The sequence below is a fragment of the Pan troglodytes genome, chromosome 6, assembly GCF_028858775.2.
Source record: "Pan troglodytes isolate AG18354 chromosome 6, NHGRI_mPanTro3-v2.0_pri, whole genome shotgun sequence".
In the NCBI taxonomy this organism is placed as follows: Eukaryota; Metazoa; Chordata; class Mammalia; order Primates; family Hominidae; genus Pan; species Pan troglodytes.
The window spans coordinates 154983955-154998891 of record NC_072404.2 but is presented as its reverse complement, the minus strand read 5'-3'; the positions used below and the strand labels follow the sequence as shown (position 1 = coordinate 154998891).

General features: G+C 47.8%; 1 protein-coding gene across 12 annotated transcripts in view; it reads left to right on the top strand.

Annotated features, from left to right (window-relative positions):
• Positions 1-14937, top strand: part of HIPK2 (homeodomain interacting protein kinase 2) — a 215201-nt gene that overhangs the window by 137753 nt on the left and 62511 nt on the right. For all 12 annotated transcript variants that reach the window (XM_063815021.1, XM_063815018.1, XM_063815020.1 and 9 more), the window contains exons 3-6: positions 7342-7465; positions 7773-7892; positions 10018-10104; positions 12283-12467. In XM_063815021.1, the coding sequence (XP_063671091.1) occupies positions 7342-7465; positions 7773-7892; positions 10018-10104; positions 12283-12467 (516 nt within the window). The remainder of the gene's footprint in view (positions 1-7341; positions 7466-7772; positions 7893-10017; positions 10105-12282; positions 12468-14937) is intronic.

The window sequence follows — 14937 nt, the reverse complement described above, 5'->3', positions numbered from 1 at the left end:
TGAGGATCAAGGACAAGTGAGATGCAGACCCTGCCCTCCAGGAGGTATAGTAGAGGCAGATATGCAAACGTATTTGTGTGTCAAAAATGACAATTATTGGCTGGGCGCGGTGGCTCACGCCTGTAATCCAGCACTTTGGGAGGCCGAGGCGGGCGTATCACGAGGTCAGGAGATCGAGACCATCCTGGCTAACATGGCGAAACCGCGTCTTTACTAAAAATACGAAAAATTAGCCGGGCATGGTGGTGGGTGCCTGTAGTCCCAGCTACTCAGGAGGCTGAGGCAGGAGAATGGCGTGAACCCGGGAGGTGGAGCTGGCAGTGAGCCAAGATCACGCCACTGCACTCCAGCCTGGGCAACAGAGTGAGACTCCGTCTCAAAAAAAAAAAAAAAAAAAAAAAAAAGACAATTATTTACTCTCTTTCTCCAGAACAAGAATGTTTAGTGGCTTGCTTTGGGAATGTTGGAAAGGAATGAGTCCTCTTTCTTAGGTGCAGATTTTGTCTGACACTTCATATATATGTTTAAAGTATTTCTGATGTCCCAAAATAGCGATGAGGAAATTCTTTAAGATGGTTCTGTGGGGCCAGTGGGTGCTCAGTTAGTATTTATTGGACCAATCTGGTCTGAGTATGTCATTGATCTTTGTATGCTTGTCACCTGGTAGAGCCAGCACAGAGACAGTGGGCAGTGTCTGTTTGAATAAGGAAGAATGGAAGCGGGCAGGGAGGGGGGCAGGCTGTATCTGAAATATGTCTCATGAGTGCAGAGAAAAGGCTGCACCCTTAGGGATGGGAGAGGGATCCAGAGTGGATTGGAAAAGGTTAAAACCAAAGGCAAGAGAGCAGCAGGTGGCTGTAGTGAGGCCCAGATGGAAGAGCATGTGATTTCGCATGTTGCAGTGGGACTGCGCAGGATAAAGTCTTCAACATAAGAGCTAAGGTGGAGGCTCTAGAGGGCGTAATGACAATGGCCATAAAATAAGAGGTTTGGGCTAAATCCCTGAGGTCCCAAGTCCTAACCCTGCATGAGCCAGGTGCCACTTCTAGCCCTCCTGTTCCTCCTCCCTGTCATTTTTGCTGTAATTCTTTCGTTGGCCACCTGCAAGTAGGTATCCTCGGCACTCCTGCTGTCTGCCCTGCTGTGGTGAGTGTGAGCCGGGTTGCTCGTGCCCCTCTCTGGGCCTCAGCTTCTGCTCCTCCTTGGGCTAAATCCTGCCCCCTCATGCCCAAACCTTGATTGCTGCATAATGATTCAGCCCTTCTACTCTCTTTTATCTGCACTGCCTTAGAGCTTTGTCTTAATCCATATTTTAACACTTTCTTATATTTAATAAAGGTTTATTTGATCAACAAATGCTTAATGAGTGGCTACAGAATGCCTGCGCTGCCCTCATAGACTTGGTCAGGGAAGACAGACAGTGAGCAGGTTAAGAAAGTGCTGTGAAGTGGCATTTATGGCACCCTATATGAACACTAACTGGTGTCAAGGGAGGCCTGTCTGTAGCGTGACAGCTGAGCTAAGATTTGAGGGATGAGAAGGAGGCAGCCATGTGACAGCCAGCAGGGAGAGCATTTAAGGCAGAAGCAACAGCATCCCACGAAGACTCTGGCTCCAAAGGAGCTCCAGGTACTCTTGCAAATGGAAAGGAAACCAACGGGCCTGCAACGTATTAAGCTAGGAGAGTGGTTGGCAGTGATGGTGGAGAGGTGGGCAGGGTCCCAATCGTGGAGGCCCCATGGCCATGGAGGGGTCTAGATTTCATTCCAAGTCCAGTGGGGAGCCCCTGAAGGCTTACGGCAAGGGGGTGGGGTGCCATCTGTTCCCTGTGGCTGCCATGGAGGAAGTGGGCACAAGGAAGGGAGAGACAAGTGGAAAGGCTGCAGTGGAAGCTCCAGGTGACGCAGGGGTGACCAGCGCCACTGCTGCGGCAGGGGGGATGGAGAATCGGGCTGACTTGAGACTTTGGAGCTGGCCATGTTAGTGGATAGATGGTGGGGATGAAGAAATCAAACATCTTTCCTGGATTTCTGCCTAAGCAGCTGGAGGGTGGTGGTTCCCTTTCATAAAATGAGGAGGACAGTGGAAGGAATATGTTTAGAGAGGGGGATCAGAGAATAGTTCCCTTCTAGACGTGTGGAATTGGAGATGACTATGAGACATTCCAGAGGCAATACCAGGCTTCCAGAATGCAAATCTAGAGCCAGAAGGAGAATTCCAAGATGGAGACAAACCTGGGAATACAAATGGAATTTAAACCTATGGAGCGAGTAAGATGACTGTCAGTTTCCTAGGGCTGCTGAAATAGGTACCACAAAATATCTGGCTTAAAACAAAAGACATCCAAAATCAAGGTGTCAACAGGGCCATGCTCCCTCTGAAGGCTCCAGGGGTAGAGCCTTCCTTGTCTCTTCCTGCCTCGGGTGGCTCCAGGTGGTCCTTGGCTTGTGGCAGCATCACTCCAATCTCTTCCTCCCTTTTCACATGACCATCTTGCTGCTGTGTCAGTATCTATGTCCAGATTTCCCTCTGATATGGATGCAAGTCACATTGGATTAGGGCCCACCTACTCCAGTGTGACCTCATCTTAGCTAATTATATCTGCAGCAACTCCATTCCTAAATAAAGTCACATGCCAAGGTGCCAGGAATTAGGAGTTCAACATAACTTTTAGGGGGACACAATTCAACCCATAACAATTATCTAGGGCTGGGTGGAAGGAGAAAAGACGGTGGGCTTAGGACTTGGCCAACACACAGCAGTTGGATAGAAGAGGGCGAGCCTGCAAAGGAAATGGGCAAGCCACAAGCCGAGAGGCGGGACAGATATGGGGAGCAAGCGATGTCATGAAAACCAAGAATAAGTGTTTCAGGGCAGGAAGGAATGATCACCCGCGTGAAAAAAATGTGGCTCCCGGGTCACAGAGCTAAGAAGTTGATCAACGGATGTGACAACGTGGAGATCACTGCTGATCTCAACAAGTGCAGCGCATCAGTGACGCAGAGTGTCCAACTCCAATTAGAGGAGGCTGAGCAAATGCTGTGAGGTGAAGAGGTGGGAACCACAGGGGGAGATGACTCTCTCCAGAGAGTGGGCCTTGAAGGGGAGCTGAGAACTAGGGCAGCAGCTGCTGGGAGACGAAGGGATTAGGAAAGGTTTGTGTTTGGGGCTTTTGTTTTGTTTTTTGTGTTCTGTTTTGTTCTTGTGTTCTGCTTTGTTTTCTAACGTGGGAGCCACTAGAGCATGTGGTGTGCTGTGTCGGCTCGATTTTTATGTCTGTGTCTTTCTGTGACACACGTTTTGTATTCGACTCGAGTTGTCCTGTGTGCTTTGATGTGGCTTTCGCAGCATCAGAGGCCTTCGCGGACAGTACTGTCTCCCAGCCACCTAGCCAGATGCCTGGGCATTTGTTCTTTACGGTCGCAGCAGGAACATTCTGCGGCACGTATCATGGTACCGTGAATGGCTGCCATTTCATTTTCTTGGTGGACTACAAGCAATTTTCCCAGGCCCCGTTCATGTCACGTCAGTCGTCAAAATCTATGTCTGGTGTTTCCTGCTAAAGAACATCACTAAAGTGCCTTTGTGTGGCCATTTTAGTTGTTGTAGTCTGCCTTGTTCATCACTGGGGAATGGAAACTGGAAAACGAGGTTTCCGTGGGTTAGGAACAGCCTTCCGGGCCATGAGAACCACGTAACTAACCTGATAGGAAGGGCAGGCCCATAGTCAAGTTCAGAGAAGTCCCCTGGGGCCAGACCGGCCTCTTCCTAAGACTTACTTGAGTGTCAAACATCCAAACCTACAGACTGGAGCGTCAGACTTCCAAACGTCAGGCTGCAAGAGGGCAGGGGCCAGCCAAGAGGCCAGGTGACAAGAATCGGGGGACAGAGGTGAGAATGTGCTTGATCCTTGAGCCAGCAGTCCAGGCCAAAACTCTCCTCCCATGAAGAGGCCTAGATCCACGCGAGAGGAGGCAGGAGGCCACCCCTGACTCTAGAACAGGGAGGGCAGAGAGAAAAGCAGGTTCTGACACCATAATACTTTTTTTGGTAGTGTTCTTTTCAGATATTCCCTTCTTTTCTGGCCAGATATGGTGGCTCCTGCCTGTAATCCCAGCACTTTGGGAGGCTGAGGCAGGTGGATCACTTGAGATCAGGAGCTTGAGACCAGCCTGGCCAACATGGTGAAACCCCGTCTCTGCTAAAAATACAAAAATTAGCCAGACCTGGTGGTAGGTGCCTGTAATCCCAGCTACCTGGAAGGCTGAGGCACGAGAATCGCTTGAACCCAGGAGGTGGAGGTTGCAGTGAGCCAAGATCATGCCACTGCACTCCAGGCTGGGCAACAGAGCAAGACTCTGTCTCAAAAAAAAAAAAAAACAAAAAAAACCTGAAACAGATAGTCCCTTCTTTTTTCTAAGGGATGTGATGTTTTAAATAAACTGAAACGATCTCTAAAGGCACTGCTAGAGGCAACCTGGCAGTAATCTTATCAGTTACACACAATGATGAGTGAACCTGGGGGCCCTGGTATGTGGCCAACACTGACACAGGTGGCCTAGGCAGGTGGTGGGCTCGTGGTCACATGGAAGACAAGGGTGCAGCAGGGACATGTCTTGGAGCCACCACAGGCATCCCCAGCTCATCAGTGCCAGTGAGTAAGAGTGGCCCCTGATAATACATGCGCAGTCCAATGTGGGGACCAAAGGAGACAAAGGCCAAAGAGGGGGTGAAGTGCCAAGCAGAACACTGGCAGCTGAAGACGCCCAGCAGCGAGTGATGGGGACAATGGAAGGTTCATTAAATAGCAACAAGGCAACTCACTCCAGCCCCCAGCGGTCACTCCTTCTGCTGCCCAGACCAGCAAGTGTGACTGGTACTCTAGAAGCACGTAGTAGCCAGTACCCAGTCTCTAGTTGTGAGGAAAGGAATAAACTCTTTTTTTTTTTTTTTTTTTTTTGAGACAGGGTCTTGCTCTGTTACCAGGCTGGAGTCCAGTGGTGCAAATCATGGCTCATGGCACCCTCAAACTCCTGGGCTCAAGCAGTCCTCCCACTTCAGCCTCCTGAGTAGCTGGGACCACAGGTGCGCACCTCCATGCCTGGCTTTTTTTTTTTTTCTTTTTGCGACGGACTCTTACTCTGTCACCCAGGCTGGAGTACAATGGCACGATCCCGGCTCACTGCAGCCTCTGCCTCCTGGGTTCAAGCGATTCTCATGCCTCAGCCTCCTGAATAGCTGGGATTACAGACCTGCGCCACCACGCCTGGCTAATTTTTGTATTTTTAGTAGAGACAGGGTTTCACCATGTTGACCAGGCTGGTCTTGGACTCGTGACCTCAAGTGATCCTCCCACCTTGGCTTCCCAAAGTGCTGGGATTACAGGCCTGAACCACTGCGCCTAGCCCTTTTTTTTTTTTTTTTTTTAAGAAACAGGGTCTCACTCTGTTGCCCAGGCTGGTCTGAAACTCCTGGGCTCAAGTGATCCTCCCATCTCACCCTCCCAAAGTGCTGGGATTCCAGGCATGAGCCACCACACCTGGCCAAACTCCATTTTACATGTGAAAAATCAGAACTTGGTAATAAGACATTTTTGGGTTTTGTTTGTTTTCTTCTTTTCAATACTATTATATAAAGAAAAAAGATTAGCAATGAGAACAAATTTAAAGGGGGAAGAGGAGGTACTTTTTCAGTAGAGAAAAATTCAGCTAGAAGATCCAAGACCAGTGGGGGTGTTTCTGATCGCCCTCTTCCTCCCCACTCTCATGCTAGGTGTGTGAAAGGTAACCAAGAGAAAGGTCTCCCCAGCTCCCTTCACTCCCACTCCAGGCTGCAGAAAGGGTAGGAAAGTAGCCTCTTCTACCATCTCTTAGTGAAGTGGAAAATTTATAGAGAAAATAAAAATCAGGCTAATGCATTTCATTATCAGCAGAATGCCTTGAGCTACTTTCTTTTTTTTTTTTTTTTTTTTTGAGACAGGGTCTATTTCTGTCGTCCAGGCTGGAGTAGAGTGGTGCAATCTCAGCTCACTGCAACCTCCACCTCCCGGGTCCAAGCAATCCTCCCACCTCAGCCTCCCAGGTAGCTGGGACTATAGGCACACACCACCACACCCTGCTAATTTGGGTTTGTTTGTTTGTTTGTTTTTGGTAGAGACAGGGTTTTGCCATGTTGCCCAGGCTGCTCTTGAACTCCTGGGTTCAAGCAGTCCACCTGCCTCAGCTTCCCAAAGTGCTGGGATAACAGGCATGAGCCACCGTGCCTGGCCTTGAGACTTTTTTTTTTTTTTAAAAACATAAGCTGTGTTCATATCTCAAACTTTGAGCCTGGTTTTGTCCAAAACATACCCCTACCTAATCATGACAGATTCTTAGAAAAGAAGATGTACCTGGGTGGTCTCTTTAGTGTTGATTACCAACTCCCTGTGAAATGTTCTCTTGGGGTTTAGGTGATTTCCTTGAAGGGACAGAACTCCTGCATTCAGGAACAGGTTGTTCATGGGGTTTACGCTGGAATCCTGGTTGATACCAGACTCTGTATTGATGAATGGGCTTCTATAATTGTAATATTAGGTAACTTTTAAGAAGATTAGCTTTTTAGAAGCTAATAAAAAAATAGCAATGTTTCCTTAAGAAAGTGTGATGTAAATTCTTAAGAAAGGATAATTGGCATAAACAGATATTGGACTTAATCCCATTATTTTGGGAAGGGGACAGCTTGTTTTACATCTTCCTGAAGATAGAATACCTCGAGTTAGGTGTGGTTGTGCATTCCTATAGACCCAGCTACTCAGGAGGCTGAGGCAGAAGGATTGTTTGAGTTCAGAAGTTCAAGACTATAGCGAGCTATGATCATGCCTGTGAATAGCCACTGCACTCCAGCCTAGGCAACATAGTGAGTTCCCATCTCTAGATAGACAGAAGAAAATAGAAGACCTGCGTTTCAGAATTCCTTTGTAAAAACCAGGCATTCTCTGAAGATTAGTTTCCCAGACTTTCAGCTACAAAAGATAACTTCAGAATATCTCTAAAATGGTTGTTAGCTCATCTGATTGGCGTGTGAAGGTAATGAAGTCAGTAGACGTGGTTCTCTGTAGGTGTGTTCTAAACACACAGACTTATCCTTCATCTCAGCCAACCTTCTAAGTGGGCCCTCCACTAATGGAGGGGACCAAGCCAAAGAATGGAAGGATTGTTGTAGCGCAGCGCCTCTCCTGAGAGCCACAGGCCCTTCAGAGGAGGAGTCAGTAATGGCACCCCAGGTTTGAAAGATAGTATTCATATAGAAACAGCTTCCTGCATTTCCAACTTGCTAATGGTTTCTTCCATTCTTCCTTTTCAGGGCCCCTGAGATCATCCTTGGTTTACCATTTTGTGAGGCAATTGACATGTGGTCCCTGGGCTGTGTTATTGCAGAATTGTTCCTGGGTTGGCCGTTATATCCAGGAGCTTCAGAGTATGATCAGGTGGGTCCAGATGACACAGATATTCACAAGACCTCATTCTTCATCTGGAAAATAGCCTGGATTAGCATTTCATTGATTACATGACAAATGGGCGGGACTGTGGAATGTCACGTTGTCTCCCAAACCTTGCTTCCCTTAACCTTGCTATTTTTTCTTTATTCCTTTCTCTTTTTTCTCTTTTTTGTTAACTTCTTTCCCTACAAAAATTGTCATTTTCATTTTTCTCAAAGCCAGCAGAGCCATTAGTAGTATACCATATGTATAGTGACAGGAAAAGCCCTGACCTCATTCTTATCTTTTCTTGCAGATTCGGTATATTTCACAAACACAGGGTTTGCCTGCTGAATATTTATTAAGCGCCGGGACAAAGACAACTAGGTTTTTCAACCGTGACACGGACTCACCATATCCTTTGTGGAGACTGAAGGTAGGAAGAGCGTCTCCTCCACTCCTCACAGTGGCCCAGCGCTTAGGGAAGAGGGCCGTAGACCCATTAGTGGGGAGCTGTTGATTCAGTCAGCAAAATGAGGGCGCTGAGGGTGCTGTTGTTAATACGTGGTGTGGCTGAATCTGAATGCTCAGAAGCCCCTCTTTCCCTTGGCCTATCGCCGCCTGTGAGAGTCCCACCTTATGATTGCTGAACTCCCAGGATTTAATCCGATAAGCCTTGATGACTGTCTGATTTGTGCTAGGGAGAGAAACGAACCCCACTCTGCCCTTGAGAGCTGGCAGTCCAGAGGGAGACAGGACCATGTGCCACAAGCTCCCGCCCACTGTAATAAGGGCCCTGTTCCTGGTCAAGAATGGGTGTGGGTGCCAAGAGGAAGGAGCATTTAATTCTGCCTGCAGCAGAGGGGCAAGGAGGAGCATTTGAACTGGGCCCTAAAGAATGAAGAGGGAGCGTGGTGGCTCACGCCTGTAATCCCAGCACTTCGGGAGGCTGAGGTGGGTGGATCACTTGAGGTCATGAATTCGAGACCAGCCTGGCCAACATGGTGAAACCCCGTCTCTACTAAAAGTATAAAAATTAGCTGGGCGTGGTGGCATGCGCCTGTAATCCCAGCTACTCAGGAAGCTGAGGCACGTGAATCACTTGCACCTGGGAGGCGGAGGTTGCAGTGAGCTGAGATTGTGCCACTGCACTCCAGCCTGGGCAACAGAGTGAGACTGTGTCTCAAAAAAAGAAAAGGAAGAATGAAGCGGGTTTGCCCAGTAGAGAAGTGTGGGGTGGCGGCTGGGGTGATGGGGGTTAGGGAGAGGGGTTCCAGGCAAAGGAGGCTGCCTAGTGAGCCCATGGGAATATCCTAAGGCCCAGGGAGGTGTCTGGTTCACACAAGTAACCATAAACCTGAAACTCTGGGGGCAGAGGCTTCACTTTAACAGAAACATAGTTTGCTTTCACTTTGATCTGTGCCTAGCAATTAAAATCAAAGTATTTTCCTGGTAAAAAGAAAATAATAAAGTCTTAAATATGTTTCATTTTAGGTATTTCTTTTTTTGCAGCAGGGTGGGTGGGTGTTTGTTTTGTTGTTGTTTTGGATTTGTTTTTTTAATGGAATCTGCAGCCAAATTCTAATATGGTTTAAAGATAATATATATCCAGTAGTCACAAAAGACTGAGAAAAGAGATTTGGGAACTGAGCAAGCACTCAGGCTATTGATGGGAGGCCTGGCATTTGGCAACTGTGAGGGTGAGTGTCAAGGTCAGGTCCAGTAAAAAGAGTCCTCCAGTGGAGGAGGGTGAGGCTGGAGTTTGCTGCTGTGTTTTATTGAAGAGCCTCAGTCCCACATGTCCAGCTGTTCCCAGGACTTAAGCCGCTCCAGGTGTGCTGTCCTTGAGTGAGATTTTGAGGATGAATTACCTCTGGATTACCTCATGGATGAGTACAGAAATCCATAGTAATTGGAAACAGCAGTATCTCCAGCCATTTGGGGAATGTAGGTCTGTGTCTCAGCCACCAATAGAGGGGCAGCCCAGCCACAAACTCTGGGGCCAGCTGCCACCTATTGGCCATGTGACCACGGCAAGTGCCTTGAGCTTTCTCTTCCTGTTTCCCCATCTGGAAAATGGGGATAGTAACTGTGCTACCTAATGTGGTTGTCAAAACTATTAAATGAATAAATGTGCTTTAGAACAATGTCTGGCACGTAGCAAGAGCTATGTGCATAAGGGTTTATTAAATAAAATTGGAAAATGCATGGGAAAGCCCTTTGCTTTTCCACAGTGGAATCTTGCCTTATTCCTTAGACTCAGAGAAGGCTGTAAGCTGATCGAGGATGTGGCATACCTTGATCAGCCTGTGGTATGGAGCAAGACTGCTCCATACCTGACCCGGAGCCAGCCCCTGACACGTGTGCATGGGAAGGAGGAGGGATGGGTTGGTGTGGATGAAGAGAGAAGGGAATTGCAGGTGTGCAGGTCATTGAAGAATCAAAATCTCTTCCGAAATGTGGGAAAGAGACCCTCTGTGAGACACAGGAGTTCCAAGGCTTGAGTCCCAGTGATGAGGAGCTAAGTCACGTTACCAATTGGCTTTTGCCTCTCTTGACAGACACCAGATGACCATGAAGCAGAGACAGGGATTAAGTCAAAAGAAGCAAGAAAGTACATTTTCAACTGTTTAGATGATATGGCCCAGGTAAGCTTCATGGGTGAGTATGCAACGTAAGCCCTTTAAAACCAAGGGCAGCAAGACTTCTGCAATAGTAATAGAAGATAATGGGTTGAAATCCACATTATTCAACTGCAGTGGTTGACCTTGACCTTAAATAGTTACAGCCAGTCTTAGTAAGAATACCATTTGGTGTGTGAAACATTTTTAAAACTTCATACCGTTTATGAAGTTTTATAAACTTCCAGTTTTATAAAACTGGAAAAATCGTTCCAGTTGGCCGGGCATGGTGGCTCATGCCTGTAATCCTAGCACTTTGGGAGGCCGAGGCGAGTGGATGACCTTAGGTCAGGAGTTCAAGACCAGCCTGGCCAACATGGCGAAACCCCGTCTCTACTAAAAATACAAAAATTAGCTGGGCATGATGGTGAGCACCTGTAATCTCAGCTACTCGGGAGGCTGAGGCAGGAGAATCACTTGAACCCAGGAGGCAGTGAGCCGAGATCACACCACTGCACTCCAGCCTGGACAACAAGATCAAAACTCCGTCTCAAAAAAAACAAAAAAACAATCATTCCAGTGTATTGGTTCCCAGTTGTAATATAGTACTGGCCTATCTGCCTGATGTTATCATGAGAAGAATTCCAGCCCATTAGTACCCATCTTTTTAATGCCCATAATTTAGTGTGTATGTTTCCTGGGGCAGCCGTTAGAAGGTGCCATGAACTGGATGGCTTAGGACAACAGATTTTCATTCCCCCACAGTTCTGGAGGCCAGAAATTGGAAGTTGGGCTTCAGCAGGCCCATGTTCACTGTAAAGGCCATAGGGGAAGAGCATCCGTGTCTGTCTCCCAGCTTCTGGCAGCTCTGGCAATCCTCAGCGTTCTTTGACTTGTAGCTGCATCCCTCTAATCTCTGCTTCCTTCTTCACATGGCTTTTGTCCTGTGTCTCCTCTGTGCCTCTGTGTCCACATCTCCCTTGCCTTGTCACTGGGCCCACCCTAATCGAGTATGACCTCATCTTAACTCAATTTGATTACATCTGCAAAGACCCTATTTCCAAATAAGGTCACATTCACACCTACTGGGGACTGGGACTTTAATATATCTTTTAGAGGGATACAATTCAATCTGCTACACAGTCTCAGCTCACTGGCAGGGACCGCAGGCTCTCACCTTTGTGCCCCAGAGAAAATTCTAGAACTTCAGCTCTTTTTAGTGTGAAAATTAGTCTGAAACCAGGGCAACCCAAAGTGAGTTTTCTCTTTAAAGCAATGAGAAACAAAGCTATACACCAGTAAACACTTAGCACCCCTCTTACTGTAGATGACTATAACCAAAAATCATGATTCTGAGTAAAGTGTGCTTGTCAGTTGATTAGCAGCTTAGATTGTCTGAGAAAACTGAAATTGGTTTCCAGACCATGTCCTGGAAAATACAGAAATCACCACAAAACAAGCCTTTTAAAGTCGATCCTAGTATAGACTCACCCTTGGAAGAAAAATCCTGTGTTCAGATATCCTGCCTGTCTTGGCCAGAGGTGACTCCATTGAACACAGGGACTAAAATAATTCTGGCCCTAACTGGGGAACCCATGAGAAGGATGATATGCTGTAGGTGGAGGACGGGCACACTCAGGCCCTTCCACTTCCCTCTAAAGGTTAAATACATACATACATACATACATACATAGACTTTTTTGTATCTTATTTGTACTGCTTGGCCGTGACTCTTTTTTAAAAATTGTGGCAAACACACACATAGCATAAAATTTATCATCTTAGCCTTTGTTAAGGGTACAGTTCAATAGTATTAACACTCCCATTGTTATGCAACCAGTCTCCAGAACTCTTTTCATCTTGTGGTTATTTTTAATGAGGAGTGATGAAAGCTGCATTTCAACTTAACTGATGAAAGCAGGAGCAGTTTACATCCTGTCATTCAGATATATTTGCAGGTCCCAGCAGCAGCCCTCTCCCCTTCCTGGGGCACAGCCCCTCTCTGCCTTTCCTGCAGAGAGAAAAGCCACATCCTGTGGGCAATGACAACATGTGGGTGGTGCCTCCCATAGGGGCAGAGTTCCTGGGAACTGAGAAAGGGGGCTTGAGAGATCAGGAGGAAGTTACAGGGCAAAAAATAAGGGAGCCAGGAGAGGGGAGGCACGCTGGGGTCTTCCTTGGTAACCTGTCCTTACTTGCGTCCAGGTGAACATGACGACAGATTTGGAAGGGAGCGACATGTTGGTAGAAAAGGCTGACCGGCGGGAGTTCATTGACCTGTTGAAGAAGATGCTGACCATTGACGCTGACAAGAGAATCACTCCAATCGAAACCCTGAACCATCCCTTTGTCACCATGACACACTTACTCGATTTTCCCCACAGCACACAGTAGGTGTCCTGCTTGATGCTTCGTACCAGGGATCGGCAAACTTTAAAGGCCCAGACACTAAATATTTTAGGTTTTGCGGCCATAAGGTCTTGGTAACAACTACTCAGCTGTCACTGTAGCTGAAAGCAGCCACAGATGCAATACATAAACAGATGAGTGAGGCTGCATTCTAATGAAACATTTATGAAAGTGGGCAGGGCTGGGCGTGGTGTCTCATGCCTGTAATCCTAGCACTTTGGGAGGCCAAGGCAGGTGGATCACCTGAGGTCAGGAGTTCGAGACCAGCCTGGCCAATATGGTGAAACCCTGTCTCTACTAAAAATACAAAAATCAGCTGGGTGTGGTGGGGCGCACCTATAATCCCAGCTATTTGGGAGGCTGAAGCAGGAGAATTGCTTGAACCTGGGAAGCAGAGGTTGCAGTGAGCCGAGATCGCGCCATTGCACTCCAGCCTGGGCGACAGAGCGAGACTCCATCTCAAAAAAAAAAAAAAGAAAGAAAGAAAGTGGGCAGTGGCTGGACTGGGTCCCTGGCCTGCAGTTGGCTTCACACTGAAAAGGAGGGAAGAGGAGAGCACAGAGCTGGATGAACCTGACTCTGGGTATCTGTGCAGGAAGAGAGGTGCCCGAAATGGTAGTCTCTGTAGCGCAAAACTAGTCTCAGGGCCAAAGATTGCTCCCAGAACCATCCCAGAGTGGACCCAGTCTAGTTTGGGTTTGGATTTGTTCATTCATTTCTTCAGCGTGCTGTGTGCCGGGGTACAGTGGTGAGCAGAGCACACGGTCCTGCCCACTGGAGCTTGCAGTCCGTAAGAGAGAGAATGGTATAAAACAAGTGATGCCCAAATCACCAGGCTGCTACGAGGACAAGTATCAGGTTTGATGAGAGCATACCCACAGGGGAGCCTCATTTTGGGGCAAACCAGGAAGACTCCCAGGAAGTGGCCTGTGAAGGATGAGGAAGAGGATGGGCATGAGCAGGCAGGGCATTGCCTGTATGGACAGGACACTCCCCCATGGGCAGGACCATGCACCCATCCCAGAAGGCAGTAGGTGAGACAGTGAGGCATCCAGTCAGCCAGGGCAGGCCGTACATATTAAGGTTTTTAATCTTGATCCAAAAAGAATGGGAACTCATTAAATGATTCTTCAGCAAGGGAATAGCTGGTTAGATCTGTGTTGAGAAAAGATCTGTCTGCTGCCACACAAGTCAAATGAGTCTGGAAAAAAATGTCCATTCGGTTTAACAACTCACAAGTTGTCAGTAACGCAGTGGCAGCCATTCAGTGGAGTGGTAAAAGCAGAAACCAGTTTAGCAGGTTGAAAGACCAAGTGAGAGGTGAAGAAATAGCAACCTTTCATGAAGTGAGGCTATGCAAGAGAAGAAATAGAGGGGTGACTGGGGAGGGGTCAAGGGGATTGTTTTTAAGACAGGGTTCAGAGCACAGGGATGGGCCAGTGTCATTGGAAGGATAGATGGACGAGGGGCATGTGGATGTCAGCGTGTGTGCTGGTCTCGTGGAGAAAAGTTGAGGGAGTCCTGTCAGACAGCTTCTGCTTCTCAGAAGTAGGCAATGAGGTTATCTGTTGAGAACGAGGTGGAGGGTGGTTTAAGAAGGGTAGAAAGTTTAGGTAGCTGGAGCAGAAGGTGGCAGAGCAAACTGACCAGAGAAATACGGTGGAATTGTTGAGCCCTGAGGTTCGACATGAATCGTTTATAGTGTAACTCATCTCCCCAGGTGAAGGCATAGAGAAGACAGATGAGTCTTCTGATCTAGGTTTGTCCAGGTGGAATTTTTGCCAGGCTGATAAGAGAAGAAGACAGATTGACAAGGAAGCTGATGAGGCTAGCCAGAGAGTAACTGTAATCCAGAATGATGGCTATTGGAGACTTTGCCCAAAGGGAAAGGAAGTGAAGATGGGAGGGGATCCAAGTAAACGTGGTGTTCTGGTCAATGCAGAGAAGGATTATCATAGTCATAGTGGAATGAGCCGGATGGAGGAAGAATGTGGCTGAGAAAACAGGATGCTTGAACTTGTAGTTTCTGGAGGTGGAGCAATTTCAGGTTTGACGGTCCAGGGAATGAGTGGCTGTACTGGGTTGAGAACAACAGTCACTGGACATGAGAAGTAAGCGGGAAGCCAGGGTATTTAAAAAGGGACCTGTGACTTCTGAAGCTTTCCTAGCCAGGCAGGGAATGGCTTGGAGAGGAAGGTCCAGCCAGTGGCAAAGGCCTCAGTGAACGAAGGGGAGAGGAAACGAAGTCATGGCCAGTTGCAGTGGCTCACACCTGTAATCCCAGCACTTTGGGAAGCCAAGGAGGGCGGATCAGCTGAGGTCAGGAGCTCGAGACCAGCCTGGCCAACATGGTAAAACCCCATCTCTACTAAAAATACAAAAATTAGCCAAGCGTGGTGGCGCACTTCTGTAATCCCAGCTACTTGGGAGGCTGAAGCACAAGAATCGCTT